The following is a 27,677-nucleotide window of genomic DNA, read 5'->3' as shown; positions in this document are numbered from 1 at the left end:
TCAGTAGACGGACAGGTCTCCTGTTTGTCAGCAGCTACTGTTCCAATGCACTGAGAACTGTGGGTGGTGTTGAGGGGGTTGTGGGAAGCTTTCAGAAGGGGGGGTTGATTGGAATAGTTTTGGTATGATGAGGACTGTCTTTTAGCTAATCAGTTGTATGAGTGGAATTTTATCTCTACTGGGAGGTGAGCTCATTCACCTTTATTGACCTCAAATCCATGTTTAGAAAATAAAATCAAAGTAGGGTGCATTCTTCTTCTTGATGGCTTATTCTTACAAAACAGAACTGCTTCTTACCACCCAGTGTATCCTGAAAATTAGCTGTGCTTTGATTTCGGTCTGTTTTGTACTTTCTTCTGCTGAAACAAAAAATGCAAGCCCTCAGATTAGCTCTTTGTATTTCTGGCTGGTTTTCAGTGACGGATTTTAGAGCATCTCACAGCCCATAAAAATTATATCAAAGTACTCCAGCCACCGTCTTCTTGTTGTTGGTTTCTTTCTTCCGCTCTTTTAAGACGAGGTTGTGGAGTAGAAGTAAGGCAAGGTGTTTTATTCACTCTTAAGGCTCACCAAAACCCAGCTGGCTATACATGCTACAAGGCAAGGAATCTCCCAAGTCTGTATAGTGCTTTCCTACACTGCTTTCATTGCCTGTTTTTCTTTTCCTCTCTGGCTATCCCCATGCCAGCCCCACCCTTCTCTTTTAGCTGGTGCTTTTCTCTCCAGGAATGTGCACCTGATGAACCTGAAGATGCTCTTCTTGCCAAGTGGCTATTTGGCAAAGAGATTTTGGGAGGGTGTGGGAGGGGATGGAGAAGGAGACAGAAGGAGGAAGGTTCTGGATGTGATTTGTCTAGGAACCAGCAGCAGATGGCTGGGACTAAGGCCAGAAGAGGAGATGAGCAGCGGAGAGCAGGAGAGATCAGTGAGCTGGAGCAGGAGGGAGCAGTGAGCTGGGCAGTAAAGTGGTCTAAATACATCAGGGCTCAGGGTTGCACAAGGGGAAGATAACTTAAGTCTGTTCTGTGTAAATGTTTATGCAGTGGACATAAGCTGTTGTGGAGCAGAAGTTGTCATGTTTGTGTTCATCTCCCTGTTTGAATAAAGCTGATGGAAACAGAGGGAGTTGAGGTATTGTCAGTGTACAATAAAACACAACAAAACATTGTTTTGTTTGTCTGAGAGCCAGGTTAGGCTAGGAGGTATAAGAGTGCCCAGCTCACGCACCATGGGCAGCCAGCATGCTGTTTAAATAGGCAGCTCAGTGCCATCTCAGCCTCTCTTGCCATGGGCACTGAGCACTCAGCCCTCTCTCAGTGGTGTTGGTGAGGGAGCAAGGGGGCCTTTTCTGCCATGTTACTTCAGGGGGGGAGGCGAAGAAGTCAGGTCAAAGGGGCATGAGGCTTATTTAATCACATCTCGAGTTTGGCCAGTCTTTGCTTCTTACATACTTGAATAAAAGACATTTCTGTTAAGCTAAAATGAATCTGGTTCCCAAGTTAATCTTTGGAAGATTTTCAACAAACTGCTTAAAAATGCATTGAGGACTTAGCAATGTAAGTCTTATTTTAGTAAATAAACTGAATCACAATTTTCCAAAGCCATTCTAGGAGTGGATTTGGTAAGGCTTCCTGGGTGACAGAGAGAGGAATGGCGGTGTGCGCTGGGATCCAAGGCTCTCTTCCTCCATTTTCCCAGGCCACAGGAAGGCAGCCGGCACTGGATGGGCTGAGGATGGAAGTGTGTGCTTATGTGAGATGAAAAAAGTGACTAATCTACCCTCCTCCTTAAATACTGCCTTGGAATGATAGCACAGGCTGGATTTTTGTGCTCATCCTTTGCTATAGAGACCCTTACTGTAAAGGGGGTGTGGCTGGAGGAAAAGGGGGAGTCTCTGCTGCTCAAGAAGCATCTGTACGGCCAGGGGTGAGCCCCATAGCTTGTCTCCATGGAAAGGCTGCCTATCCTACCAACTCCATGAAATTCCTTATGCAAGTATTTGCAAACTTCTCCCTTCTGAGTTGGTCACTTATAGCTTGCCCAGCTGTCACACTGGAGGGTCAGCTCCAGGCTTATCCCATACTTCAAGAACAGACATGAAAGTGATGAGAATTTCTTAAGGTAAATGAATAAGAGACATTCTGGAAGCACCAATAAAATGAGAAAATTAAAAGCAGATAGAAGTGTCACTCTGTAAAATATGCCGTAGATTTTACTCCAGTAAATTTTCTTTTTTAATTAGGCAATTGTCAGTAAGAGGCTCAAACTTGCAATTAAATTGAAGTTTGTAGAAGTACTCATTACAAAGAAATGCTAAACCTCTTGAACTTACATTAAGATAATAATCCAGTTTGTTCTAAAAGAGCATAATAAAGGAATTCAGTGAATGGGAATTACATAAACTCTTCCATTGGTGTTGAAGGGCATGATCTATAAATTAGGAGATTGAGAGTAAACAGGAAATTCCACAGAACAATTTCAGGATAAAGAAACTATAGCAGCAGATGGAAAGATGTTTCTGTTGGAAGATTTTAGAAGTTGGTTTTGATACCGTCTACCTTTTTTAAAAAGAAACAATCGTTCCATCTCCATGTTTTAGTTGTGAATTTCAGCTGTGCATTAGTGGAGCGATGCTAGCGCCAGCTAAAGCAAAATGCTGCACAAGTCTTGTCAAAAGTTCCTGTTCTCATACACAGGTCACACTTTTTTTTCCCTCTGCTTTTAGTCATATTGACAACTTTGTGGTCATGATAGGTCTGAAAAGCACCCTAAATATGTTAACATATGGACAAGCATGTTTGAAAATGTGTGGGTTTTCCTTAGGGCTAGAGCAAGATTACAGATAGATGGAAACTAGATCTTGCAATAAAAAATAATTGAAGCCTTTATGCCTAACATATCTTATATAACATAAAGGAGATGGAGGTCTATTTTCTACTCAGTTTAGTGGTATAGATCAGGTTTATAGTAATAACTTCTAGTAGCAATTAGTCACAAAAAGACTTAGTCTTTTTATTTCACCAGCTTTTCAGACTCACAACAAAATCCAACCTGCTTTCTGCAAGGATATTCCCAGAGATATATTAGCATTCATAATCAATAAAAATAGGGCCTTCCAATATTAAAAAAATGGACAGAAATGTTCATGTCTTCAAGTTATGATTTTCATAGCAACTACTTTGTAAAACAATAAAGAGCACAAAAAACAACAGAAGAGAGATTAATTAGCAAATAGTTTGAATGCTTGAGATAAGGAATCATAATGGCTAGTAGGAAAGAAGAAACCTCACGTTTAAGATAGTTTCTCAGCAAGCTGCATAATAATGTCCAAACATACTTCCTTTTGGCACATGTCGTTAACACAGACAAAGAAACAGGAAAAGGTTTTTTTTTAGTTCCCTGTGTCAGAAGCATAAACTGATGGAGAACTTAGCCATAAAAGTGCATTAGTCTTACTAAAGAGAAAAAAGTAGCCTCGGTTTTGTGTGAAGTGCTGTATTACAGTTGGAGCAATATAACTCTGAAAAGGATGTTTTGGTGGGTCAGGTTCTGGTTTTCATCTGTACACTGTCTTGGCTCGGTATTACTGATGTGCTCTACAAATACCAATGAAGTATAAGCCAACTTGTAGTTGATAAAGAAACGTGGCCCTCTGCTATGCAGAGCGTGAATTTTCAAGGCTGCCATAGACATGGCAATAGACAGAAAAGCTGCTCAGTGCAGCCGACATGAGGCTTCTCAGTTGCTCTCAGATCTAAATATAGAAAGCTGCCTATATCACATTTCTCTCCCCGGAGGTGGACCTCCAGAGAGCGGAGCTCAGCAGGCACACAATATGGATGATGAGCAAATGTGAAAGAACTGTGGTTCCCCTCCTCCACAAAAATGGACACCTGCATGCTAGGCACGAAGAACTTTGTGCATGTTTGTGTGTGTGCGTGTGCAAGGCTGCTTACTCATGCTTTTACTGAACAAATCATTCTCGCAATTAGAACGAGTTTACTGTGAAGAAAATTCATGGAAATAATTTTAGTGAAGTTTTCTTTGTAACATGAAATATAAAGATAAACATGGACTTCTTTAATTAACAGTTCCAAATTAGGATGACAGACTGAGTTACAGCTATTCTACTGTCATTGCTATTCACACAGAAATTTGGTCCTTATCTGAAAATAGGTCTTTACTCACTAAAATAATGCAAATAGGGAGAAAAATATACAGTTTTGCCACTGCAGAACATGCTGCCTATTGAAGCAACAGAGACTTGACAAAAGGAGGTATTATCCACTGATGCAGCTATAAAAGCTTTGCTTCAAGTAAAGCTATTATGAAACTGAGAATTTAACTTTTCAGGTCTGCAGTGTTAATGTATGTCCTAGTTATGAAATCATGGTGGTGTTCTTAATTTCTGCTTGTTGTCTGCATGTAACTGTTTCGTACCAGCTGTTTTATTTACAGTGGTGTCTATACTGAAGTACACTGCAGGACCTCTTACAGCCAGCCCTACAATGCCAGTGCCTCTATTCCTCCGTCTTTGTGAGCTTCGTCCTCTTCCAGTAGAGTATGGGGCAGAGGAAGGGGAAGAAGGAGGCAAGGAGCACCTGTGTCTCATCCTGATATGCAATAAGGAGATGGGTGGGATAAACATCTGGATCCAGGAGCTGGGAAGCTGTGCTTGGTCCTTCTCTTTAAATGTAGCCCAAACTGAAAAGGAGGAGCCAAATTCTGTCCTGCATGTATAAGAACTTATTCTTTTGAAAACCAACAGGAATCAAGACCTCCCCTGTGAAAATTCCAGAGCATTCAATGTGAAAAATCTGATTTCTTGCCTTGCTGAGATTTTTTAAATAGCCTAGATGGATCACTCTGCAGGGATGCTGACGCCACTCTAAACAAAACTACGCAAGCAGTCCAGCTATGATGCCACATTAATCTCAACAAGGATATTCTTCAAGTGCAGCTGAATATTAAACCTATCACAAAAGCTCATGTAGGAGGAGATGATTGCAAAAAGTAGCAACTTTGTTTAACATTTCTTCACGTCTGTGGCTAACGACAAGTTCTTGAGTGCGCTAGACACTACTAGAAAAGGGAAGGATTTTGCAGCTCCTGGCACTGCATATTATATACCAGCAGAAAAAGCAGAGATTTATTTTTGCTTGCTGAATGAGAGAGAGAATGAAGTGCTGAGAGCTCTGTAACGTTTCATGCTCTCTTAGACGCAAAGAGCCAGATGAATATTGTTGGAAAGAATGTGTTTATACAAGAATCATATTTATCTCAGAAGCTGGGGTCCTAACATTAGATGAAGCTAATCATCTAAGGGTGAAAAAGCTGAGCATGTAATAACTCAGCAAAATTCCTGTTTCTGCTGTGTATTTGAGTAATCTTCAACTACTTGTTTTTAGGGGGTTGTTTTCAGAACAGCTTACATACAGTTTGTTTGCAATAAACATTTGCATATAGATTGAGAGAAAATAAAATATGTTCATTAAGAAAGCATTGATTTCCAACTTCGCCTAACTTACCTGAGACAAACAGTCACAAATGGTACTCTAAATGTGTGCATTAGGGGCTTTCAAAAAAATAATCACCCAGCTTTTGGACAAAGTATCAGGCTCAATCTCAACCTTGCACTGCATTTCAGGTTGTTGATAGCACAATCTGGATGGATTCTTCTGGGATCTCAGAGTACATTCCCATGCTCTTTGACTTCATTGATTTAATGGTAAATGTCACATTCTTGGAATGCTTTCAGCGGAAGGATTCTATATAATACGGATAGGAATAAGCATGTGAAATAGTTTGTATTTTAAGCAAAGTTGCTATTCCCTCTTGTTATATTAGTGTGGTTTCTTTCATTCCCATGTTATTCTTAAGGCTTGTTATTGTGAGAGATTCTGCGCTATGAGAAACAGAGTTAAACCAGCTTTTACTCTAAACTGCTTTCTAAGAAAAAAGGAGAGACATTGGAAATTTTCCCATTGCACATCTGTTAGATGTTAGACCCAAATTTGTTCCCAGTTCAGCTGCACTGGTCTAGTACTGGAGTGGTGTAATTGAACTCAGTGGAGTTAATCAGAGATGACAAAGCAATATTGTTTATTGCAACATACTTTCTGTTTCAGTAGCAGTGATGTCTGTGTACTGAAAATTAAAATAATCCCAAATTAAGAAAATCTTATAGTGAAAGGCAGAGAAATCTGTGATTCACAGATTTTAACATAAAGAAACTGTAAATGACCAGAAGTTGACCAGAGAGAACCTTATTCTAGCAGACTTCCACCAGCAATCTCTCTTTGCAGTGGGAACCTCTCCTGCATCCACTGCTACAAGCCAGTGACTGTCCTCTTCCATCACTTTATTCAGTCTGTACTACCTTTTGAATACCCTTTCCTTTTTCACTGATTCTTTCAGAAGGAGGTACATCTAAATCTGAGTTCTGATTTGCAGTGTGTCACTTCATTTTAGTTCACATGAAGATTAAGGAAAACAAAAGTTAAATGACAGTAAAAGTCCGTTTAATTGAGTGCATAGGCTGTTACCTCCTTTACTTTAGTTATCAAAGCCATATTAGAAGCTACACTGTTGGGAAGAAGATGAAAAATAAGGAAGACTAAATTTCTGCTCAATCCCCTTCTGGAAAACCACAGCAGAGGGAAGAGGAATTAAAGCTGCTCTGTAAAAGCAGCTGAAGAGGTTCCCTCCAGCATGAGGAAATCTTAGGCTGGAATAAGGCCAGGAGAGCCAGCCTAGTGACATTGACTCCATTCACAGCATAGCAGGTGTAAAAGATGGGAGACAGAAAGATCCAGACATGCTGTTCTCCAGCATAAAAGCGAGGAGACTGCTCTTGGATAGTGTATGGCAGAACAAACGTTAACAGAGCCAACTTTGCTGACCTGAAATATTTTCAAGACTTGTGATATTTTATTCCTAAATAAGGCAAAACTGAGAATTTTTTTTGAAGGACTGAGATGGAAAACCACATTTAGAAAAATAAATGCAGACAAGGCAATGCAGCTGTGCTCTAGGCTTGCACCTGAGCTTCCCACATCTTCTATGAGGGCTCCAGCCATTTGCTAGCACACGAGTTGGCACCTTCTCTCATTTTGACCAAAACTCCCATTTTGGAATTGGGAATTCTGTCCCATTTCCTCCTCCCATCAATGTCTTATAAACTGATACATTCAAAGAATCCTTTCTGACAGATTGGTGCTTTCTGATAAGAAAACATTCAGCAAAATAATCTTAAATACCTCTGGTTTTAAGCCTGCTTAAATCCAGTGTTGAACTCTCTTTGGACTGACCTCAGAATGGGTGGTTTGGGTGGCTTTATGTTCCCAGCTTTGTTTAGCCCTACTGATCTAGAAAAGCTGCAAGTATGCGGTGGTTGAGCTTGTGTTTCACTTCGTTTTTTCACAGACAGAAGAGTGATAAGCCCTTATAGGCCCTACTTCGGATCTGTAAGACTAGTAGCACTTAATTGTACAGATTTTTTGGCATTTGTGTCCAGCCTTCAAACACAGTGCTTCACAACCAGGACTCACTGCAGCTTATTCATTGCTTTACCATCCATGGGCATAACATTTCACTCTGAGTAGTGCTGCTGAGAGCACACTGTATTCCTGTTAATATTACACGACAGCTTGAGATTTTTTGGAAACCTCCTCTCTCAGACTGTTTATCCATCTGCATTGATATTTGTCTAGAGATATCTTTCACAGTCTATTTACTTACAAATGTGTCAGAAAATTGTTTACCAATAAAACGTCGATTAAAACATTTAGTATGTGTGTAGCGGTTGTCAGTAAATTTTTTCCATCCACAATTTTTAAATGTTAAAAGTATATAATAATGCAAACCCAAATACCTTTCAATGGTAAAAGGTATGTCATTTATTGGGGTATGTTCAGTTTATTCTGGCTACCACATAATCAAAATAAACTGACAAAAAAATGCTTATTTTGTCCATTCACCAACAGAGTGCACCCTTTGGACCTCATTTCCAGAATCTTTTTCTCACAGGAATTTCCCACTCATGTTGTGGATAGTCTGTCTGAGCAACAACTGAATGATGAGGCAAAACCGCAATGATTGTCGCAGGCATCTGATTATAATTACTAGCAAAAGTTCTAATCCTTATTTCTCCATCTATAGCTCCAAATGTTTAATTAATAGCACCACATACATCATTATGATGACTCTTTTGGTGGCTTTAGGCACTGGGCAGCACAGACAAGTTTTGGAGCAAGTTCATGAAAGTGACTCAAAAACTCTTTGCTGTGACTGAAGCTTGCAAGCAATTTTGCAGGAGGCAGAACAGAGCATGTGAACAGTGATGGAAAATTATCTCGACTAATCAAACTGACTTATCATAAATGAATAGTCTTTCTGTGGAGATGATGAGGAGGGAATAGGCCATAATTGTGTAGGAGAACTTAAACAAGGAGCTCTGTATTTCATGCTTGTGATAGTGGCCTTGGAACGTTCATATTTTCCTAGTATTTATGCTCATTTTTAGTGTCATGGTCGTCATGCAGGGGATTAAAATGAATGTCTCCAATTGTTATGTGAATTTTACATAACTTTGTAAAGAAAACAGTACTGCACATGAGCCGTTTTTTGATGTTTGTGGAGCATATTGTAGACCAATAGCATGGAGCTGGAAAGTCTTATTTATTCAAGGAAGATGGGCAGCACTGACCAGGATTGTAGGTGTACAAGTACTGCGTACTACCCATTACTCTCAGTCCATGTGAAGGCCAGTGGAAGGAAGACCTGATAGTGCAGAGTGGGACCAAAGCCTTCCTTAGGCAAGGCACACCAACAGCTCCCACAAAGGAAGATCTCCTGTGTTCACGCCTTCCCTCCACTCTGCAAAAAGGAAATCCACTCATAAGAAGGTGGTACAGAGATGGCTGTGTTCTGTGCCTCATTTCTGCCTCCCAAAGAAAGCTGAAGCAACTTTTCTGGCTGCGGGAAGCAGCTGACAGTTTGGGACAACTTCATTTGAGCAGTCCTGTTAAATAGGCGCCACCAAAAATCATTGGTCTCTTTTTTAGAGTTCCTGCTGGGTTCCTGGGGTCCTTAGGAAGGACAGCGAGAAGAGCAGCTGCTCTGCACAGCACTGGTCTCTCCCTAAAGGGAATTGATGAGCTTCAGCCAAGAAATTAGCATGGGCTTAATTTAACCAGAACTCATACTTTGCATTTTTCAGTCTGAAGTTGCAGGGCAGTGAAGTGTAACCAGTGGCTTCCTGTCTTCTAAGGCAGCAGCCCCACCAGGAATGCCTGTTGGTGGCTTTTACATGCGCTGCTACACATCAAGAATATTGATTGGTGTAGCGACGGTGCAAGAGTCTCTGCAAGACAAAACTTAATCTCTGGAGAAATGAATCAGTAAATAAAATTTTTTAAAGTGTTCATACCACAACTTTATTACAAATAATTATGCAGTGTTGTACCATTTAATTTCCTGAAGGATATATAGGAGCAATTAAAAAGGGGAAGTGCTTGAAATTGCTTTGCAGGTTTTCCCATGCACCTCTAACACCCCACAACCATGCTTGCCAAATAAGAAGAAGTAGGTGTGGCTGAAGACAACTGACACTGAGTGGCACTTTGACAATCATATAATATAATCTCTGTAATACTGTATTAAAGTTACTTGAAAAGATAGACGTATTTAGGGATATAACCTGAAGGTCATGACATGACCATTTATCATGTCTCACTTGGTCCATTCAGTGGTTTCTTGTGTCCCCATGGTCTGTAAGATGCTGATAATCAGCTTTTCTATGAGGACATGCTAGAGTAATTCTCAGATTTCTTGGTCCTCTGTCCACTGAAAATGGCCTGCAGGGTGCCCTTTTGTTACTTGTGTCTGCTTAGAGCATCATGCTTCAATCCTCACCATCTAATGCACCTGATGTGGAAGAAGGCATATTGATTACAGCTGTAATCTAGTCTTTTCAGTAATGTTTTTTGACTCATTTCCCAAAATTTAAGATCAACTGTGTCAGTTTTTTATATCTGGGACTGATAGATTTTACTGAACACATACATGTTCCATCAGATTTAGGATTAATCCTGTAAGTGATTAATACTGTAAAAGTGTTTCAAATTGATGCTTGCATATTTTCTATTTAATCTTGGAGATTAACTGATTTTTTTTCACTATGCATCTTCGGGACAGTGCAAGAAGTCCCACCACTGGCTTCAGTTGTTTTAAATTTCTGGATGTTTTCTTAATTATGAGGGTGGAAGCATGCTTTAGCTAGCACGTGACTAAATGGGCTTAAATTAAATCACAGTCTGGCTTTTCATGTTTACATTTTTGACACTTTGTATTGTTATCCCAACACATATCTTTTGCATTTCTTCTATGAACTTGTTAACAGCTACACAAAAACTGCCTTCTGAAATGTTCTTCCAAGCCTCTTCCTTAGTATTTTGCTCTATGAATAAAAGAAGTCCTGTTTATCTCTGTGTTGAGGGATTGCTGCTGGTGCTGAAGCAGTCTAATAAAAATAATTAGCAAATATCAAACTGTCAGAAATTCACCTCAGTTCAGAAGGGCTTGTCTGAGACCTGTGACCCTACTGAGGGGAGATAAGGATCGCGATACCTGTGTGCATGTTTCTGCCAAGAGTGGAAGAGGACTCACTGAGGTGGGCAGACGGAGGTGCTGGGCATTGACTGGAGGGAGTGTTCTCCTTGATGGGTGCTTCCCATCTTCAGGTCACTGCATAGGGGTGATACTGCTGTTAGCTCAGAGCAGAGCAGTCTCAAGCCAGCATCAGTATCTGCATGCACTTACTCGCTGAGGAATGAGAAGGCTGTAGTTCTGCCCTATTTATCCTACAATCACTCTTTAATATCAGGCAAACATTAAGGTATAATTTATAGTAATTCATTCTTTAATAAAATAGTTACAATTTAGCTACTGTTTGGCTTCTGTTAGTCTAGAGACAGTGCAGAAAAAAAAAGCAAAACAGTGCAGCAAAAAGCAAAAACAACGCAAAAAGACTGTCTATACTTAATTTTGTTTCCAGTAGGTTCCCTGTTTTGTCCTGTGAATGCTCCACCATAAGTCTGTATTTTTCAATAGCTGAAGCACCGTTTAAAAGTGGCATTGTCATGTGGGAGATGGAGGTATGTGCCCGAACAGCATTGGGTCGCTGACAGTTTTCTTCCCAGGCATTTCTGTGTAGCTTCACATCTCTTCCCAACTGCCCTCCACCTCAAACATACCATTTCTAACATCTCCAAATAGGAGTGATGACTGACACGTGGCTGCCAAGGCTTTAGAAATCCTGATGTCCCTCAGCATGACTCCATGGATCATTTCTTGCCCCAATTTGCATTTTTTTTTTTCCTAAAACTTCTGGTTGCTTAATATTACTACTTTTTTCATCTCTAGTGAATGAAGTGATCTCTGCATACTGTCAGGGTAGGATTTAGTGTCCATTTCTCTTTCTAAGTTGAAAGCCATATCCCTTAAAAATATACCCATTAATAGCTGTATCTTATATATGAATGAAAGTAATGCATATGCTTTATAAATAACACAGACCAGAAAAGACTAGAAAGAAACAGTTAATGAAACAGCCTTGCAGGAATAGCGTTTGAAGGAGGGAATCACTGATCCTAGCTTGTGGGCGTCCCTGCCTTCCCCATGCTGGTGCTGGCAGAGCCTGCTGTTCCTCCAGGGTCTTCTTCACCCTTCCTATCATTTTCCCTGCCATTTTCTGCTTTGTTCCAACTACTTTCAGATGTTTACTTTTTACTTTCAACTATTTATTTCTACTATTTATGTTGCCAGTGGCAGTCTAGGGCAGCAGTATTCTCAGTGGGATGGAGAATGTTGTGCCCTGTAGTCAATTAGCTATTTTCTCAAATCATTGCTGCTTTCCACTGTCAAGGATTAGATATTTCATTGGTAATGAGGTCGTCGGTTCTCCAAGATACAACTTGAATGGAGTAGCAGGTTACTTAGTTAAAAGCTGAAAAGCAGTGTACTAAGCCTAATCTTTTGCTAGATCTTGAAACTATATATTTCCAGCTATTTCCTTAAAGTTTCTCCTTTATTTTCAAAACACTTTTTTTTTTTTTTTTTTTCAGGTTTTCTGTGTACTAAGATCTGAATTTGTTGGGGAAAGTTCAGTCTAGGAGGGACTCCTGCAGAAATCTCATAATTACTTTGCATTAAAAGAATAAAATTATTTTAATTTTTCTGATAATTTGAAAGCTAAGACATCCATATCTCAGCGTCTAGACAGGCCTTTATAAATAACCAAAGTTAATTGGAAAATTATAATGAACCATATTTTTCTTCAGAATAAAATAGTTTTATTGAATGCTGAAGGAAATAGTCTTGATTTTTTTCCCTGTCCACAGTCTATCATAGTTAATAATGCAAATGCTTTCTCTGTGATGCTTCATTAAAATTCTTCCTGACTTGTGTAATCCCTATGGGGTTACTAAACTGTCTTCTTTTATAATAGAATTAGTTCCATCTTCTCAAGGTATCTAATATGTGTATAAAATAGATAGATAAAATCATCAAGAGTAATCAAAACCAAAAAGAATATGCAAATAGGCAGATTTCTGTTTTTCTTCATTGCAGTTGGGTTAATATTTTTGGAACTAATGTTGCCTTAACCCAACCAGCACAACTAGAAGTAAGTTTTCATTGATTCTTAGTACAGTGTTGTTACTGGAACTTATCCTCTGGAAATTTTTTCAGCCTTATTAAGACTAATTCATTTATATTCTTCTTTTCATATATCTGTTCCAAAGTCGGTTGTGGGATTCTTGCTTGTTTGGAGGTGGCAGGGGGAGCAGGAGAGAAGTATGGCCATAACTCTAAAATATCCAGAGGAAGCTGAATATCTCTATCATCTTTCTTTCTCTTACTCTTTCTTCAAATCTCTTCTTTTAGATGCACTCTCTTCCAGTTATTTCTCATGCCAAAAAGTAATGAAATGTCATGCTGTGTTCAGAAAAAAGTAATTTTTTTCTCAGGAGTGCTTGCTGATATTTTCCTGTGGAAACAAATAACAGCAGAAACTTTGTTACAATCTAGTTCTGAACTGCAAGGTCCGTGTAAAGCAGTAGAGTCGGCAGAGTGACAGGTCTGGCGGGGTTTTAGCTGAGGTTATTAAAGCATTTCAGAACCAGAAGCCTAGCTTTTCTCATAAATACTGAACCATCTAAACTGTAAAGATACAGGAGACCTCACACACACTCAAATATGACTACAACAAGGACACAGCTATTGTATCCAGTCAGATAGCTATAACCTTGCATCTTGGCTTTTGTTGATAATGCTAACTTTACCTGAATAGTTCATAGTAGTTATCAATGTTTAACAGCAAGGAATTATACAACTTCATGTCAGTGACTCACTCCCCTTATCTGTTTTAAAGAAAGTAGAGTGCTTTATGGCTTTTGCTAGATACACAGAGATAAGAAGGCAGCAAACCAAAGGGAGAATAAATGCATACACAGACATAGAAAAATTCTGCAGGCATCACAGAGAGGAAAAAAATCTAAGCAACAGACCTGTTGAACAGCTAAATTGCAGGATCTTAAGGAGGATTTTGAACATCAGGTGTATTGCCATATTTCACTGAATCACAGAATGGTTGAGGTTGGAAGGGACCTCTAGCAGGGTCAGCTAGAGCAGGTAATATTTGGTTAGTCTTGGTTATTGTCCAGGTAATTTTAGGGTTACCAATTCTAGGCTGTAGTGACTCATTTAGCTATCCACATTACCACAGTCTGTGTTGAGTACTGTAGCCCTCAATAATGATATTGCTCGGAGTTTGTTTGCTTTCGTATAACAAGTGTCCTTTGCCTCTTGACAAAAAAGCAATAAAAAATAGAGGCGTTAGCTTGCATAGGAGAGGTAGCACTGGCTCTTTTCAGAAACTGGGTAAAAGCCATAAGCTCTCCCAGATGCAGAAGAGGTGAGAAAGTTAAAGTTGAAACATTTTTTCATAGAGAAAGGGAAGAGTGAGGTCAAAAACTCAGAGGAGCCACATGAGCATGAAGTGCATGTGTTACTGTCTCTGTCAAAAATCCAGAAGACTGAAGGTCCCTGTGGCAGCTGAAGTTGTTTCAGGTACCTGGAGGATCCAGGACATAGAAATCTAGGCTACAGATGTTCCAGCATTAGTTATTTTTTTGGAAGGGAAGAGCAGCTCCAAGTTTATCTCTTGCTCCCTTTCATCCTTGCCTGTAGCAAAGTAAAGCAGGAGAGACATCCTAGCAGAGGTTCGGGGTCATGATTAACCTGTCAAGTGCACTGTTCTGACCTTTCATCACCAGCAATTTGAATTTCCCTGTCGATTTCCCCAGCCTCTCTCATTAAGCTGATGGAAGCATCTCTGCAAGTAAATGATCATAAGTTCACAAAGACAGCATGTCACTGCGCATCACTGATTTCTTTGACACTGACTTCTTTGATACTGCAAGCAGACCATGTTTTAGCCAAAAAGGCACTAATTTAACCAAGCTTGGAGACACTCCAGAATTAGAATCTGAAATACTGAAGATGCTCTCCTAAAGCTTAAGCCTGAAACCAGTCCCCAGTGATGGGACCCAGATGAGTAGTCATGACAAATTCTTTAGCAATCCCTCTGGTATTCCCATAAGATATGGAGGCTCCTTCTGCTGTTTTTCTTTGGAAGGCTTCTGTTTTCTTCCACATTACCTGCCTTTACTATCAGTTAGAGAGCAACCTTAATTTTCTCCAGGACTTGTCAAACTAACGACATGTCTTTCAAATAAAAGCAACTTGCCATTACAGTTTAATAGTACCTTCACGGCCCCCCCCCAGTATTTTAGAATGAAGAGAAGGATCAAACAGAATGATTTGCTCTGATTCTCATCCCAGTCCACCACTGAAGCACCTGAATAGCCCACACTGCCTACAATAAATGGTTAGAAAATGTCCAGTAGCTTTTGAAATCAACATTTGAAATGATAAATAGGCTTTCCCCTTGAACAGCTGTGCAACTGCCTGCTGCTGATGTTCTGCAGAACACCCTTTCCCGTGAGTGATGAGATTTTGGGATCTGCAGAAGGTGTGTGGGCACTCTTGGCCTCCATTATCGCTACCTCAAACCAAGTATAACAGAAAAACTAAATCTTTTGTAATGGATATGGAGAACAATACCTTCCTGTTCAGGTTTATACTCCACTCTTGACCCTCTTCAGGACTGTTATCACAAGTTACATTCAACAGAGAGGTTTTTTTTCAGGTAGATGCTATAGAACTATTTTCTTCAGGATCCAAAGGAAAATATTTTTGCTCTCCTTCATCCTGATTTCAAGGAAAAAAAACCAAAAAACAAAAAACAAACGACTTGTGTGGGATCACAGAGACTTCAAGTAATTGGTTGCTGTAATACTTTCCCCAGATCGTTTAGCTTCCCTTGATCATTCAGCTTGATCTAGTATTGTCAGAAAAATCTGTGAACTTGTGTGCACAAAAGACAGGAAACTTAATTGTATTATATAAAAGACAATTGCTGACATATTTCAGTATTTCTGTTTACTACCTGAAGATGGCAAGACTTCTCATAGATTGCTTAGACTATTTGTTGCTTTTGGAGACAAACCCAACATGAAGCCAGGTTCAGTTTGAAGAATATCAAAGTGATTACCTTAGAATATTTGTGATGATAACAAGTCACATCCACTGGAAGACATAAGGGTTCATTTAGCTTCAGTGTAAGCTGACTCAACAAGAATCTTCAAAAGAGTCCCAACTGCTGAAATTTCTAGAGCATCTGCATTGATACTATCATCAAGATTAGCAAATCACATAGAGAAAACAACTGTGCAGACTCCGTTCAGATGATCTCATAGTACCCCACCGCTGTTGAGACCCATCTGTCCAGAAGAGTTAGGAGAAAAAAAGATGTGTCTTATTCTGCATCAACAATGATTCTTCATATTGCTGCACACATCTGCCTTATAGCCCCCCATCCTTCCTGGTGGTTCAGAGCCAATCATCTGGCCTTGCCGGGAACTCGGAGACCATCCCAAACTGTAAATTCCCATGACCAGAGTGTGAGGGTGTCTAAGGTCTGCACCAAGTCCCTTGCACATGCTGCTAGAGCATGTATTCTGGGCTCCCATGTAGAGAGGGTATCTTAGCACAAAACAAACTTACAGCCTCTGTAAGAAAATTAAATTCTTTCTATGGTTAAAACTGCCGGTAGTAACTTATATTTGCATGACTGAGTCAGTTTTGATAGCTGTTCCCACCACAAAAATAGTTATGCTTTTGTTTAAACAGAAGAGGAGCACAGAATGGAAAAATTGGCATATGATAGACTGAACTCCTGCAGGGGTTTTAATTTTCACATACTCTTAAACTCATGGAGCCTAATGAGCTTAACATTTTGGCCAGTTGCACAATTTGGAAATTTCAACAGTGAATGGTTTTTGGACAGAAAAAAAATGTTCTCACAAATATAAAAAGTGAACAGATGTTACTATTGGTGCTTCCAACGCCTACTGACAGAAAACATCTGTGTTGAACTTCCTGAATTTTAGGATCTTGAGAACACTCCCACACACCACCGAAAGCCATTTGAAAGCAATTGGGCTGGCGGCTCGGCTTTCGGGTCTATGACTGAATGTTCTAACGCAAGCAGGTGGTGGTTGTTGTCTTGCCTTGAGGAGCCCAGCTAGCCAAGCAGCAACCTTACAGCTTTCACTGTGTTATGCAAGTTTTTAGCATTTTGTGTGAACTGTGATTTTTAAAAATTCGTAAAAAGCAGTTGTTCTTATTCGTGTGATCATAAAAAAATGAATGCAATGAATAGAAAAAAATGAAAGGAAAAGATTTTTGTGTAGATACTAATAGATTAGGAGGATTGCACTGCATTGCATGGTGCCCTGGAAAGTGTCTGCTTTCTTAATCCTGTCAAAACTGATCTTGAATGAACAGGAATTTTTTCACTTTTGAGAACATACTCATTGTACTAAAAACATGTGAGACATTCGCTGTCCCTTGGAGTGCTTGGTCAAACATTTGATAGGTACCATGACCGAAGTCTGCCCTTTTACATGAGCATCATACAGCAACTGTCACAGAGTAACTGGGAGTTCCCTGCTTCCTCCTGCTCCACACCCATCGTCTTGGTATTTGTCTGGTTGTAAGAGCAAATTTGGCAACACAGTTTTCCTCTCTGTTGAATTTTTGGTTGGCTATCAAACTAACCTTCTCCAATTAATTAAATAGTAATGAATGTTCTGCAAAGATAAATCAATGTCATTTTAGTGTTCTGTAAAACATCATTAGTTCATGATCTCAACTTCAAGCTGTTTCAAACTAACATCTCCAAGTTGTTTTAGTTAACTCTTTCTTCAAGACAGTATTTAGTTGGAAGTCAGAGGGACAATGTTTACATGTCAACAGAAGTAGTTTTTTTCTGATTTTATGGTTGTCTCAGGTTGGTACTCTCAGTTTCACCAACATAAAGTGAGGAGCAATGTTATCACACTTCCACTCTCACACTAACCCAAAGCATCTGTCTACATTGCACAGTGTCGGGCAAGCCCCAGCTCTGCCGGTTTCTGAGATCTGAAGATTTCCCCATGATCCCCTTACATCCTGACAGAGTCTCATACCAGGATTTTAGCAGAGCCCAATGTAGGCAGAAATGTTATTATGCCCTGAATAAAGATGATAGAAACTAAGCTAAGAAGCTATATAGAAGTGCTGGTATTTATGTGGCTCATAGCAGTCTAAAAGAAACATGTATCTGAGTAGCCAAAAAGGAAGCAAAGTAGGGGTCAGATGATATACTTGGAATAAATGGATATGCTTTTGAGCACACAACATTAACATCTGATCTCTTTTTTATGCTGAGGCATTTCTAACTTCCAAGAATATCCTGCTATTGTGCACCACCAGTAGCAATGGTTCTGGCATATACTGCCTGCCAAGTTTAGTAAATTTGTTGTGTTTATATCCATCTTCTTTTTCATGCAGCATAATTTTTGTGCTAAGGTTATTTGAGTGTTAATCCTAACTGCTAAATCCACAATTCCAGGACTTGATCTTTAGGGGTATTGCCTTTTTGCACAGTTTAGAAAGGTTAAAATGTTTAGAAATGTGAAGGTCAACACTTGAGCTAGAGACCTAAGCTCCTTTTATAGATAGTTAAGAAAACTGGGCATATTCAGGGTGCATTTATTTGATCTAGTTTGAAAATCTGCATTGGTATATATTATGCCATAAAATGTCACACTGACCTTATGGGAGCTTTGAATGACCACACTGCATGTAAGTAAATGTCTACATCTGTTCAATAGGTACAATCCTTAAAAAAATCTGGTGCCTTTCAAGTCATTACAAGTCCTATCACATAATTCGGTAGAGCATGCTCACTAGATAGATATATTTGCTAATATATGCATTAATTCTGATCCCAAATTTCCCAATTTGTCTGTGCAGCCATACTTCAGCAGAAAGGTTGCTTTTGTTTGCCAGAGCTATCCCCTTAATGAGTGTGCAAACAAAACCACCCTTCCTCTTTGCCCACCGCTTCCTTCCCACATCTTCTCCTCCTTCTTCTTCTCCTTTCCTCTACGCAATAACCTTTTCAAGACTTAGCATGGAAATTCTCATGAGGTTTTCTCTAGACTTGCCCTTTCTGATGTTTATCTTCGAGAGACCATTGCCATCATGGTCCCAAGTATCATTCTTTCTACAGCAGCTCTGCAAAGTACGGAAAGCATTTCTGACATATACTCCTGTGTATTTTGTGACATGAGGAGACGTTTCACTGGTTCTTTCGAGTGCTTGACCTACATTCTATCATATATTTTCTTTTATGTGTGTTTTATCTTCTTGGGTGACATAGCAACTTTCTGGAAGATTACAAATTAGATCAAACCATGGGAACAGAAAACAGTACAAAATTATTTCATTTATTGACTACAGAAAAGGGCTGTGGCTTCTGATAAAGAGAACCCTTTCATAGTTCTTTTTTAATGAAGATTTACTGTTTATTCCTTCCTTCATTAAAAAAAAAAAAAAAAAAAAACCACCAACAACACCCTTCTGTAAGATGAATCACTGCTCTGGAATTAATGTTAATGTAATTTGGTCACCGCTGTCCTGAGAGAAAATGTCGCATGTCCAGACAATGTAATTGAAAGAGCAGCAAATTGTTACCATGCCACTAAGCTGAACTAGCCTCATTTTTTAGTTATTTTTAACTTAAAGTGAATTCTGTAATTTTTTTGTTTACTTTTTGGTATAAATAAAAAAAGCTTTTTAACAAACGAGAAGGAAAGTTTTTTCTGAGAAAATGAGCTGGAATGTGAAACTCAGCTAAATAACCTTCTCTGAAGTAGCAAAAGATAAACTAAAAATAGAAATAACTATTAACTATGTAATTATTTTTAAAGCCTGCTGACTCTTTCAGTGCTACTCTGTGTTTAAGAATTGAATAACACACAGCTTAAGGCACATGAGAAAGGTTTGCTTAATTTCCTTATCATTATTCAAGTGATATCATGGAAGTCCATCCCTGCCTAACACTGGTAACCATATGGTGGCAGAAGCTAATGCCAGTCTTACAGTAAAATACAGATTCAGAATATAAATTTGAGAAGATGCAGACCTGTGACATTAAATGTAAATTTAGCAATTCACTGGAGAAGTAAAATAACAAGTTTTTCTCATTCCTCTTAGAAGACCAAGTCCTTCTACATAAAATAAAGGGTGAACAACAAAACGGAGGCACTTCAGGAAGCCGAGCTGCTCAGTTGCATTGATGAATTTCATCCCATTAGCACTTTGCCAGCTATCTCACTGCTAGATATTTTGAAGGAAACGTTCTGCTTTTGTGGCCTTAGACCTCGCACAAAGATGTTTTGACCCTACCTGAATTCCTTACAGATTTCCTGAAGGCTGTAACATGCTCTGGAAAGGTGCACCTGAGGTGGTCGGGGCTGCCTGCAGCGGCAATGGCTGGTGCCACCTAGTGAGGAGCTGCTGAATGCTCACTGCAAATTCAGATTGATCATCTGTCTTTTAGAAAATAGTCACTACAACAGTCCTGAAGACTCAGAAATAAAGTGACATGCAAATATATTTAACAACCAAGCCTGCACAAACGTCAGGATTTTTTCTTTCCAGTGGCTAGCATTTGCTGTGTTTTGCCCTATATATTTATATTTTCTACCATTCCACTGATTGTTTTGACCTACTTTTCCCAGGTGAAACTGCAAAAATATTAAAATCTTGTTAAAACAAAACTCTGAGTTGCTGAAGTGGATGAAACCATTCAAACTACATTATGAATGTACAGTGTAATGATGTACGGTGTAGAAATGTACCAGTGACTTCATCATGGCAGATGTTGTGCTCATCAGTGGCTAAAGTTGTGTCCAGCGAAACTTTGAAAGCAAGGTGTTTTAAACTTGGTTTATTCCAGTAACCACCGAGAAGTGTGGGTAAACAAAAACTTCATCTTAGTAGAGCTGTCAGGAAAGGAAGACTACACATGTATGCCTGCCATGGGGAGATTATGCAAAAATAACCGGTTAAGACCCATTGGGTCTTAAATTTGTCTTAGAATTGGTTATGTAAATAGTCAGAGGGTTGTGTGATGAGCTCTCCAGAGATCTGTCCATACTGTGCAGCCTGGGGCCGCCAGAAAGCAGTCACCGACTTGAAATGAACTGGTTGAGTTATGGCAGCAAGATGCTCCATGTGGTCTGCTTTTCTCTGCCTCTCAGCCCAAAGCTGTGCAACCCCATAGCTGAAGTATTTCTGGCACAGCGTGCACTGCATGGAGTTGAAACCCCAGACCTTTCCCTTACATATTCCCCTCTCATATGTTCAATCCATAAACTCCTGAATTTACACTCCAGGAGAAATGCCAGGTGATATACCCATCCCAGTCTCACTCAGTATGCCACAGCAGGGTTCTTGAGGTTGTTCCTTGTAGTTTATATTTTTGGGGGTGGGAGGAGCACTAAGGTCATACGTTTTTTAGTTGGGCTCAATGATTTCTTTGCTATGCCTACCTCCATGGAAGATGCCTCAAGAATTGTAAATTCCCTACATTTACATCCCATTCTCCACATTTTGCCAGCATTACGTTTAAAAACTTTTCTGTTTCTTTTCTATGTGCCTGTGGGGATGCCTTTTCCTGGGTTAGCACTTTTAATCAGGTCAGAAGTTGCTCATTTTTCTTATAACCAATTTTATTCCCTGGTGAGTTGCTCTCTGTTCCGCTTGCTTGTCTCTCTCTAGTGGAACTGCATCGAGGTCCTTGCTGTCACATCCTTTTCCCATCTGTTCTTACAGGGACTGTTCCAGGCTGAGCCCTCTTATAAAAACTCCCAGCTCCCACTTGTCATGGTCAGATCACCCTTCCCACAGGAAGTGAACTTGTCCTTTTACCAATGACCTTTATAAATGTCAGGGAATTAACCTCCCTTCTTCTTGTCCACTGTTAAATAAATGATGGCCTACAAGCACAATTTCATGTGGGGAATACTGAATCATCACATTCTGTATAATAGAAGCAGTTGCAAAATGGAAGTCTGTAATGAAATGTGGAGAAATGTGTTCAATGACAGTAAAGCTCTGCAGTAATTCTGATTCCATCTCCTCGTTATTGTGAATCAACAGTTTTCTCCTTTCTTCATACCTCATGCTGGCAGGTGGATTTCTCAGCAATTCATGATGATGTTCTTGTATTTTAAAACCTCTGGAACAGGTACTGTTATTTATTGTATCTTTATTTGTATGGCACCTTATACAATGGGTTGCTTTCAAAATTAGTGCACCCTTCTCTACCAATTTTGTTTCCACACTGTAAATTTAGCAGTAAATTAGAAGGAAGAAAGCATTTCAACATGACATCTCTTTCATTTGACTGATTCTAAAAGAACTGGAAATTAAAGTTCAAGCTGCAGAACATGAACATTTAGTACAAATTTTAAAGTCTGTTCAGGATCTTCTTAAATCCACTGGGATTTAATTGCAAAATGCTGTTATTAAATGCATTCACAACCCCAACAGCATTTTCTTTCACGCATGTCACTGGACAAGCAACAAGGTATATATAGCATTGCAAATGTTTTCTGGGAAGATTTCCTCCAGGCTTCCTAAATTTATGACCTTTGCTCCTCCCTCTGAATAGCTTTTGCATGTTTCTGGGCTGGCTACATGATTTGTGCAAGACCTCTTCCAGTTAGCTGAAGCTGCAGGAAGAGCAAAGCAGGGACCGCCGATGTAGGAATGTTTCCTGAAATTGGAAGCTTTTTAATTCATCTGAACAGTCATGGAAGTTCTGTATAAGGACAAAGAAAAAACTTCTTCTTAGTCTTCAAGATATTCCATCAGCCCACTTTTTCCTTTTCTTCTCGCATGCTTCCTCCAAGGTGCTGACCACAGCATGCCATGGTACGCTTAGGTGAGCATCTTAGCACTGGCCTCACTCATGGTGACAGGGGGTAATCATGCCATGCTCTGGATTTGAAAAGAGTTCCAGTTCACCCCAGCAAAATGGGAAGACTTCTGCCAGAGAACACTATGGGCCAGAGCACGTGTCAGCATTGCTTTATCATTTAAGGAAAGGAAGCACCCGAGAAAATACTTTGAGTTGTCTAAAATATGACAGATGGGGATAGCATGTTTCCCTAGGTTTGCTTTCTTTTTTTTTTTTTTAACCTGGAAATGTAATTCAGACACAATTTCACAGCTTTGGAGAATTTTCTAGGATTTCCGACCCTCCAGGAGCACAAGCAGAGCAGTACCATGTGTGGTATATTTCACACAGGGGAATTTGGGACTCTAATAATTGAGTCATGCTTTATTTGACTAAACCTTTTAAATTGATTGTCTTTGCTTAAATCTCCTCAATGACCTTTGCAAAAGAGAATGTTCTTAGGTCATTTGCTAATGAAAAAAGGACATACTTGTTCAACAAAAGATCTAACATAAAGAAAGCAGAGTAAAACATGACAAGTCTGAGTTAACAAAGGTTAACAAAGTTAGTTCAGTTAACAAGCCAAGGTACTAATTGGCTGAAAAATTATACAAACATTGTCATGATACTAAGTACTTCCCCAGCTCTGACTCTAGCCTCATGCTAAACTGGTCCCAGGAGGACCTTGTCTTTATTGCAAATAATATTAAATAACCCCTATTCCTCAACAAACAAATGATCAGATAATTTCCAGGAAAGCATGGGGAAGAGACGCTGGCTTTGCCCAGCTCTCTTCCTCATTTTCCATTCCTGGTTTACTTCTTCCTCCACACCAGATAGGAAAATGAGGCTGGAAATGGGAGAGTGGTATTTGGTGTAGGAATTAGAGAGGTAACCATGTTCCATGTAATGCCACCTTTGAAGTAATGCAGCTCTGCATGGCCCCTGAAAGCCTAGAACAGATTTGACCATTCTGAACATAACCAGCGTCTTATCAGAAGCTACAATTAAATGTTTTACATGCATTCTGCTGACAAAAAGGGGTGTAGATGGACACTAAAGAGATGGTTTCATATCTGAGGTGGCTGAGTAGCTTTTGGAATTTATTTAACTTCTTTTGGCTTTCAAGTACTTCAGAAATGAAGTGTCATTTTTGGTGTACAGAATCCATGTTTTCCTTTCTTTGTGGAAGTAACTGAAACTGTTTTCAGAACCTTTCAGAATTAAACAGAAACTGGAGCTGGCTCTAATATCTACAATTGAATTTGAATAACTCTTCTGTGTTCCTTGCAGGTGTATAAGACACATTTTCATCCTTTTTAAAGGTTCCTTCGCAGATTTGGAAGAACAAGCTAATTTAAGTATTTAATTAAGTTTTAAGCCTCTATAGTAAGATACAAATATTTTACATTGATATTTGCATAAGCATGGATACTGCTCTACAAAAAACAATGAAGAACACAGACAATTGAAATGAATGAAATATCTATTATTTCCTTAAAAAGGCAGTTCCATGATTTATGCTCATATGCACTCTCTTAATTCATTTATACTTAAATGTTGAGCCATAATAGGTGAGAAAAGTTGATAAAAAGTGACATCAAAAAAGACTTCTGTTTCCTGATCTTGGAGCTCACACTGATGAATATTCATTCAGATTTAAAACATTATTCTAGTGCTTCTAATCAGCATCTTTCCATTTGAGTCAGGTAACTAAGAAGAGTATGTCTGCTGTGAATCTTTTTAGACAAGGATTCACACATCCATAGAATAACTTTTAGAGATTCACTGGTTTTTAAAAAACTGAAAACTTCTGATGTGGAGAAAGATGCATCTGTAATAACCAGCTATGGCTGACGTAAGGAAATGAGCAGCCTCTTGTTCAGATGCATATGCCTCCTGCCAATACAAATCATATTATATTTTATATATAACCTTTGTTACTTCTCAGTTTATTAGCTTGAAAAGACATTGGCCTCCTAGCATGTAATAATCAGCATGAGCAGACTTGGTTTAGAAGGAGGCATCCTATATAAAGTTGCGCTTGGTTGTAAGGAGATTCTCTTTCATACTGACAGCTCAAATGCTTAAATCCATGGTGCCCTTTGGCAATGCTCTTATCTAACAGTTTTGTCAAAGTAATCATAACAGTATAGCAACAGATCCACACTGTAAGAGATCCATTCTTGTGGCTTGTCCTGAGGAATGCCATGTAATTCATTCTTCATATTGGCTCACTTCTTCCAAGAAAAAAAAATGCACTGAGTTTTGTACTTTGGCTATGTCAGCTTCTCAGTATGGACTCATTTGATATAATACAGTAAGATTTAAAATATGAAAACCTACCCCAACTGTTGACAGCCATTTTCCACAAAAGCAGTGTGGAGAATTGATTTGGTTTTAAAATTAGAAGTAAGCTATGTTTCAGTCATAGTGTTTGCTTCTGGGTTTGTGATATTAGTGCAACTGTAGCAGAGATAAATCTTAATTACAGATAGATTGTTTACACTGAAGTTTTGAAAGTGTGAAGTGTGTCACAAATGGGCCTATCCTTCAATATGACAATAAAATAAATTTTGCCTAATATCAACAAGGCGTTGTTCAGTATCTTTACCACAACTTCCCAAATACATAGAAATTAGGATATCTTCAGGTGCATTTCTTCAAGTCCTCACACTGCCCTCCTTCATCCTCCCACCTCAACAGCATTAAATGAAGTTGAAGTTATCCTTCTTGGACAGAACTGTATTCATCTTCTAGCTCTTTCTTTGCAGGCATGGGTGAGACTGTAAGTATTTTATATTAAAACAAGGTGATACTTTTTTATCAACTTATTTTTATTATATCTGTTTGCTCATGTTTTGCTGTAATTCTTGCTTTGTGAGATATTGATGCTGTTGCAGACTGGTCTGTGAAAATCTTAATTGCATTTTAAAAATACTTTCATTAGAATCGACTTAATTAGAACATCTTAGTAAATCGTGCTTTGCACCATTGAAGCATATTTCTCCAGAAGAGACTGCGGCGATTTAATATTAGTGTCGTTAGTGCACTGAGTGCTTTAGAGCATGCAAAACATATGTGCCTTTGGTGACACTACGTCTGGAATGGCTTTCAAATACTTTGGTTCACAGATCTCAGACATACTGTCACAACCCATTACTTAAACCACCATTGTGTCATTTCAAAATGATTTTTCCCCTTTTGAGCCTTGTGATGTTGGCAGTCAACAGGGTATTATTTTTAAACAATGTTTGAAGTGGCCTGAAGAGCTGAACCAGTGCTGGAAGGGAGAATGACAAGGGAGCTCTGTGTGTGACTCTTCAACCTGTGTGGATGTGTGTGCATCTAATCATTTTCCATCTCCACTGCTAAATAGAAATATCATCCCAAAAAAGGCAGAAATTCCTGCCATTAAATATCAGACTCCCTTTGTAAGAAATATGGTCACTAAGCGGATTTCGCTGTTAAGCATATTTTACTTGCTTGGAGTGTAATTGGTTATATTGTAGGTCAGTGAGAATCACTCTTGAGAAGCCTTATTCCAAAGAAAACACTTTTTCATAGAGTAGCCACAATTATTCAAGTAGTGAATATTGATATCAGTGTTAATTTCCATGTATTGATTTTGTCACACACAATGTGGTCACTATTGCTGGAGTTTCTCTGTGTGGTGTTTCCAGATGACGTTCATCAAAGAGTCTGGCCTACTGGAACGGAAAGAGATTCTGTGTTTATTTTCTCTTCAAGAGACTGACTCCACTGCAGCAGTGATAACTAATCCAGCTTCATGCATCACAACTGATCCTAAATAAATGCTTTTTTATTATTTTTATCAGGGCCAGCCAGGACTCCTTGGATCACAGGGGTTCACTGGACCACCAGGATTGATGGGGATCCCAGGAGTGCAAGGTCCCAAAGGTCACAAAGGTGAAAGAGGATATCCAGGAATAAGTGGACCCAAAGGAGAAGTGGTAACTTTTGAATATCATATATTTTAGATAGTGAGCAAAATACTGGGCAAAACATAGTTTTAATTGTACTGTTTCATTCTAGGGGCAAAGAGGAGTCACTGGATTCCCCGGGGCAGATGGCATTCCTGTAAGTAGCCAATTACTTCATCTTTAAGAAATCACCAACTGCAAATATTGCAGGCTAGTTTAAAGCCTTTGTACTTTAATTAAAATCTCTGGGTTAAATTCTGCATCAGCCACGTACGCACTTTTAAGCTAAGGGCGTTTACTGAAGTGAATGGAACTGCAAATACACAGCAGGAAAGCAGAATCTGTGCTCCCTCTTATTCCCTCAGATAATTAAAGTCAATTTGCTTTGTCCTATGGAGAAATCCCCTTGTAGAGGGGACAAGAAAGGACAGAAATTTCCAGTGTCCCCGGAGGTTACCCAGCTAAGTATGTTCTTTTGTAGGAAAGAGCTGTGAGATTAGTGCTTCACATCTCTTAAGTTTGTGAGCGAAGGACACCAGTGGGTCATTCCTTGATTATTTCAGAGTTGCAATGCACATAGAAAGACCGATGATTTTAAGAACACTAACCATTGTTACTTGCTTTATAGTTCATATGGCATGCTTGAGATAGTGTTAAAAATCTTACTGAACACTAAAGTGTCAAACGTTGAACAAATCGACCAGGTCCATGAAACTGAAATATTCAAAGAGGAAAACCGGGTAAAGTTCACAGCACAGTATTTTCCCAGCTTACACTTCTTTGCAACTTGTGTCATAAAATAACAAAGAAATCTGAGTCACTGGAATCCCTGCACAGAGTTCCCAGGCTTGGGTTTCCTTTGTAGTGCTCCCTGACACCAGGGCCCCACTCTGCAGCCCACGCATCCACATCCACTCTCCTTTCACCCCTTTTTGTTTCCAAAAGAGCTCCCTATCGAGTTTCAGGGCTTTCTCTCTCACAATATTCCTCGTATTCCTCTTTCTCACTCTTAAAGGAAAAGCAGAAGACCCTCTTTCCCATTCCTATTAACACTCCTGAAGCCAAGCATCTTGTTCATCTCAGCATGTCATACTGAATTTTTTCTAAGCACTCTAATATCCTGGAAAAGAGAATAAATCGCTCTCCTGTGAAGCTCCATGTTGCTATAGCAGGACTGCTTCTCTTACTTGAGCAAGTTTTTTTAGCCCTGCCTGCCCAAGTTCGTCACATTGCGCTGGGTGGGATAAATACCT

At 39.3% G+C, this 27,677-nt stretch overlaps 1 protein-coding gene across 1 annotated transcript in view; it reads left to right on the top strand.

Annotated features, from left to right (window-relative positions):
• Positions 1–27,677, top strand: part of COL4A2 (collagen type IV alpha 2 chain) — a 146,995-nt gene that overhangs the window by 66,678 nt on the left and 52,640 nt on the right. Inside the window, exons 5-6 of the mRNA XM_074910388.1 lie at positions 26,320–26,454; positions 26,537–26,581. Of these exons, the coding sequence (XP_074766489.1) occupies positions 26,320–26,454; positions 26,537–26,581 (180 nt within the window). The remainder of the gene's footprint in view (positions 1–26,319; positions 26,455–26,536; positions 26,582–27,677) is intronic.

The sequence above is a fragment of the Athene noctua genome, chromosome 1 (assembly GCF_965140245.1).
Source record: "Athene noctua chromosome 1, bAthNoc1.hap1.1, whole genome shotgun sequence".
Lineage (NCBI taxonomy): Eukaryota > Metazoa > Chordata > Aves > Strigiformes > Strigidae > Athene > Athene noctua.
Note: the sequence above shows the minus strand (reverse complement) of the source record. Positions and strands in the feature narration are given on the sequence as shown.